General features: G+C 34.7%; 2 protein-coding genes across 2 annotated transcripts; one reads left to right on the top strand and one right to left on the bottom strand.

The window, feature by feature from the left end:
* On the top strand, window positions 1-1795 carry LOC111405292 (triose phosphate/phosphate translocator, non-green plastid, chloroplastic-like). Its single transcript, XM_023034108.1, has 6 exons — window positions 1-305; window positions 426-510; window positions 721-840; window positions 978-1046; window positions 1302-1431; window positions 1598-1795. Exons 1-6 carry the CDS (start codon window positions 283-285, stop codon window positions 1672-1674), a joined length of 504 nt encoding a protein of 167 aa, XP_022889876.1. The 5' UTR covers window positions 1-282; the 3' UTR covers window positions 1675-1795.
* A 1083-nt stretch (window positions 1796-2878) lies between these two features.
* LOC111405291 (GDSL esterase/lipase At5g62930-like) lies at window positions 2879-3940 on the bottom strand. The gene is made up of 2 exons (XM_023034107.1): window positions 3377-3940; window positions 2879-3266 (listed from the first exon to the last, which is right to left on the bottom strand). Exons 1-2 carry the CDS (start codon window positions 3610-3612, stop codon window positions 3092-3094), a joined length of 411 nt encoding a protein of 136 aa, XP_022889875.1. The 5' UTR covers window positions 3613-3940; the 3' UTR covers window positions 2879-3091.
* Window positions 3941-4600: the final 660 nt, after the last annotated feature.

The raw sequence follows: 4600 nt of genomic DNA, 5'->3' as shown, positions 1-4600 counted from the left end.
TTTTTTTTTTTTTTTTAAATCTCCTTCCCTCTATGCATGTCAATTTAAGATGATTAAAATATTTCATATCCCATGAAAGCCGTCCTCAATTTTTATGGAGGTAGAGACTTCAGGCCAGGTTCCTGGTCGAGCATGTGATGGTATTGTGTATTTTGGTTATTGTTTGTGTTGTTCATCTTTTATATTTTGGTGTCTAATTTTGCTCTCCTCTTTGAGCAGTTCCCTACAATATGGGTTGTTTCTTCCCTTGTACCGATTGTTGGTGGAGTGGCATTGGCATCAATGACTGAGGCATCTTTTAATTGGTGAGAAATAGGAATGGATTCGATGGCAATAACTGTTACTGCCACATCTCTTTAAAGTGTGGTAAATTTGTTTGTTTGAGATATTCACGACGTTCTTTTTTGTGTGCGTGTTTTTCGAAGGGCTGGTTTTTGGAGTGCAATGGCCTCAAATTTGAGCAATCAATCTCGAAATGTCCTTAGCAAAAAGTTCATGGTCAAGAAAGAGGTATATTTCACTCTCAATTTTGTATCATTCCTATAGCAAACAATGGAGTGCTGGTCATTTTTTCATCCACTTCAATCACTTTTGCCAAAATCAGTTGCAGTAAATCTGTTACTTAATAATGTCCAGTTGTGATGTATTGGTTTCCAAATTACGCTGAAGTTTGAATTGCTTGCTTGGAATACGTACATGATCTGTTTGGTTTTCGTGCAGGATTCTTTGGACAACATTACTCTCTTCTCGATAATCACAATTATGTCATTTTTCTTGCTGGCCCCTGCAGCTATATTCATGGAAGGAATTAAGTTTACCCCTGCTTTCATTGAAACTGCTGTACGTATATCTCAGGAGTGAAAATGCTTATAATTCATTTTCGTTATGCCTTTGATAATGAGCATATTTTATATGTTTGATCAACGTAAGAAACAGAAAAAAGGTAGAAATTGATTACCGAATTGTTTTCTTGACAGGGGATGAATGTCAAGCAGATTTACACTAGATCCCTCATTGCTGCTCTCTGCTTCCATGCATATCAGCAAGTAAGTTGTTCAGATTCTCAGTTAGTGCTGAAGCAATGATAATATTGTCATGTGCATTGTTAAAGTGAATGCTTAACGCCCCCAAAGCAAAATGCAATGAATTATATATTTGCTAACCTTCACCCCCCCCCCCCCCCCCCAGCTAAGCAAAATGCAAAATAGTATATATTTGCTAACCTTTTCATAATGAAAATGGTTTCTGCCATATTTGCTAATGTTTTCATATTGAGATTTCTCACAAGAGTTTGTCTGCAGGTTTCATACATGATATTGCAGAGGGTATCTCCTGTGACACACTCTGTGGGTAACTGCGTGAAGAGGGTGGTGGTCATCGTTACCTCTGTTCTTTTCTTCCGCACTCCAGTTTCACCCATCAACTCTTTTGGTATTTCTCTAATAATTAACGAACTTTAGTGGCATGTTTGTTCTAATTTTGTTCATTCTATTGTCCTATGCAATCTAATATTATGCACTAAACATGCATTGCTGGAAAAAGGGAAACCGAGTCCCCATGTACTGACACTATCTTTTCCTATTCACCTTTGGTGCAGGAACTGGAATTGCCCTTGCTGGAGTGTTTCTTTATTCGAGAGTCAAGCGTATTAAGCCAAAGCCGAAGACAGCTTGAAATAATTTGTTGGTTAATTGTGGTGTTAGAGTCGAACATCATCAACTTTCTTTGTATTTTAGGAACCTTTTTTGGATATAATGGAAAACAGAAAACAAAATATGCATTTTTATTTTTTTTATTTTTTATTTTATTTTTTAAGAATTTAAGGAATTCTGAGAGAGAGAGAGAGGGATTTATGAAACTGTGTTATACCCAAACCAAATTCTGGAATACCTTTCATGATTTCCCATCAATTCCTCAATGGTTAGGGGAATCAGTCGGCATCTTCGTAGTGGGAAGCCCGGCTTCATTAAACTCTCTCAATTTCTTCCTGGACGATTGCATTGCCTTCTGGTGTTAGGTGCGATCTGTCGCTGTTAGAAAGGGAAAAGAGTTCCTTTTAAGCAATTTACTATTTCCGAACATATTTATTTGAGTAGCAACTCTCGCCTCCTTCCCAAATATATTCAAGAATTTCTTTCAGTCGTACATAATTAACAAACCTGAAGAAAAACTCCATTGATGAACATAAACATATGCAATAAGAAATGACATAAAAATGTGAAGATTTGGACAGATTACTACAGGGAAATGTGTTCCAACAATGGTAAAAGCCCTTCTGGTGTTGTATCCACTGTAACAACGTAGCAACGCATCCGCCTGCCGGATCAGAGAGGTAAATTTATGCATATGAATACCTGATTTCGAGTTTGTGATGAATTATAAAAAAATCAAAACCTTGCTCAATCACGGAGTCCCCAAACAACACTATTTGAGGCCTCATTATGAACAATTATGTCTGTTTACACCAAGTTTGACAGTTAAACAAAAAATCCCTACAATCATTTTTTTTTTACAAATAAGCAAGTTGTCAAACATAACGTACACTTTGGAGTGTGCAAATGCCATTTCCTCTGACTTGTGGAGCTGTCTTGTTTGATCCATTTAAACACTAAAACCGAAATTTAGGCGAATGGAAACGTTTGTGTGTCACCAGAGTTATTAAGGATGCTTCAACATTAATTGTCAAGTAGATTCATTAATTTATCCTCTGAAAATAAAGAACATGCTGTGTTTAGAAGCTATTGAATGAGTCATGCATGTCTATTAATAAACAATTTTGAGTTCATCTATATAGTTGGCTAAGGCGAGGTTACAACTAGATCATTAGTATCTTTTATGTTGATTGTGTAGTTGTAGATAATAAAAGGGATGTCGAAAATGTAGAGATTTGCTCCCTCAGACGAGCAATTGGCTTGCACATTTAATTGGTATTCATACATTTTCATGCTTTCGTACGTTCCATGTTCCAACCAGAAGCATGATACAATGGATAATACAAAACACAGTATATATGTATTTGCCCTGCTTTAGATAAAAAGAATATAATGAATTCTGATTGTTTTAATAAATAGTCAATCATTACAAAACTGCATTATACCCCAGTGCATAAATTCCGGAAAGCCTCTTCAGGATTTTTCCCATCAATTACTGAATGGTGGGGGAAATCATATGGCATCTTCGGGGCTGAAAGCCCGGCTTCATTGAAAACTTTTACAACTTCTTCATGGACGACTGCATTACCTTCTGCTGTCAGGTGCAAGCCATCGCTGTAAATACAAAACGTGATTACAATAACTTGGTCGCTAAGAAGTAATCCAATTATCTCATCCCAGAAGCGTTAAAAAAAATTCTGTCACTAGTAAATAAAATAACAAACCTTAAGAACTTTTTCTGCCAACCCTCAGTTTCCTGCATCTTTGACCATAGATTGATTGAAGGGAGACCAAGTTCTTTAGCTAATTCAACACAGTGCTTTGCATAAACTGCAGTCATTTCATTTGTCCTTTCAGGCAACTTTGTTGCTTTGTCACCATACAAAGACCTGCTCGAGTAACAGAAAAATATTGCCGAAAGTCTAATGGTAACTTTTCCAGTGACAAATTGATTCATCATGTAAGTGATAGTCTCTTGAAAATCATGTGCCCTTGATAGAGAATAGATTTTGATGTCTGAATTTAACAGAATGTGCACCGTTGTTGGCTCTAAGTAGGTGCGCACAGTATGAGCAAAGTAATAGGAACAAAACACACATGCACAGGGATCATGAAATATTACACAGAACAGATGATTAGAGAATGCTTGTGTCAACTTTCTCGGCTCTAAGATCTCCTCGTGGTTTGTATAAAAATGCAGTTGCTTTATGCAAAGAATTCAATAGGTTAAAACAAAGCCAACTCTCTTATAAAATCTTGGGAGGTCAAAAAATTATTAATTTTAAGTTTATAACCTTAAAAAAAAAAAAAAAAAAAAAAAAAAAAAAAAAAAAAAAAAAAAACCTTCAAATTTCCTTATAACTTCTACGTTTAGACATATTGATGGGGAATGAATATAAAAATAATAGAAACTCTTGGTAGATTAGGAATAAAGATGGATTAATTTGGATTAGCTTAATTTAATTTATCATAGTTTTCCCAGTTTGACTAAAATTAAGATTTAAGTTATAGATTTTCTAGTTTGACTTAATTTAAGCTTAATACCTTTGTTTCCTTCTTAAACTAAATTTGCTTAAACTCTATCCATTGTAATACCTAGACTTGATTATTGAATAAACGCATATTTCTCACTCTAATTTCTCTTGATTATCATTCTTGTTCATTAAGTTCTATGTCACACAATATCTATAATTGATAACGAATGCAATCAAAGAAGAAGCTGTAGTTTTATTCAATAATCAATACAATGAAAAAGCAGTCATACCCATACTAAAAATCCCTAACAAGGATCTCAGAAAATAATTCCTTTGGAAAAAAAAATTAAAAAGAAAAAGAAAAGATTGAAAGAATGTTTGAGAAGTGTTAAATAAATAGTCTAAATTATAAATAGATAGAAATGAGTTATCAATAAATGGGTAGAGTACTTGTGAGTCCGTCAAAATGTGAGT

This window comes from Olea europaea, chromosome 12 (genome assembly GCF_002742605.1).
Source record: "Olea europaea var. sylvestris chromosome 12, O_europaea_v1, whole genome shotgun sequence".
NCBI lineage: Eukaryota > Viridiplantae > Streptophyta > Magnoliopsida > Lamiales > Oleaceae > Olea > Olea europaea.
The sequence above is the reverse complement of the archived record's forward strand: the minus strand, read 5'-3'. Positions and strand labels throughout refer to the sequence as shown.

What these genes read in the sequence shown, in the direction of transcription:
- LOC111405291 (XM_023034107.1), bottom strand. Translation starts at nt 3,612, where the DNA reads ATGATGAATCAATTTGTCACTGGAAAAGTTACCATTAGACTTTCGGCA. An exon ending in TGGCAGAAAAAGTTCTTAAG is followed by an intron (nt 3,267 to 3,376) that starts GTTTGTTATTTT and finishes TTGTATTTACAG; the next exon opens with CGATGGCTTGCACCTGACAG.
- LOC111405292 (XM_023034108.1), top strand. Translation starts at nt 283, where the DNA reads ATGACTGAGGCATCTTTTAATTG. An exon ending in CTGCTTTCATTGAAACTGCT is followed by an intron (nt 841 to 977) that starts GTACGTATATCT and finishes TTTTCTTGACAG; the next exon opens with GGGATGAATGTCAAGCAGAT. An exon ending in TTCACCCATCAACTCTTTTG is followed by an intron (nt 1,432 to 1,597) that starts GTATTTCTCTAA and finishes CCTTTGGTGCAG; the next exon opens with GAACTGGAATTGCCCTTGCT.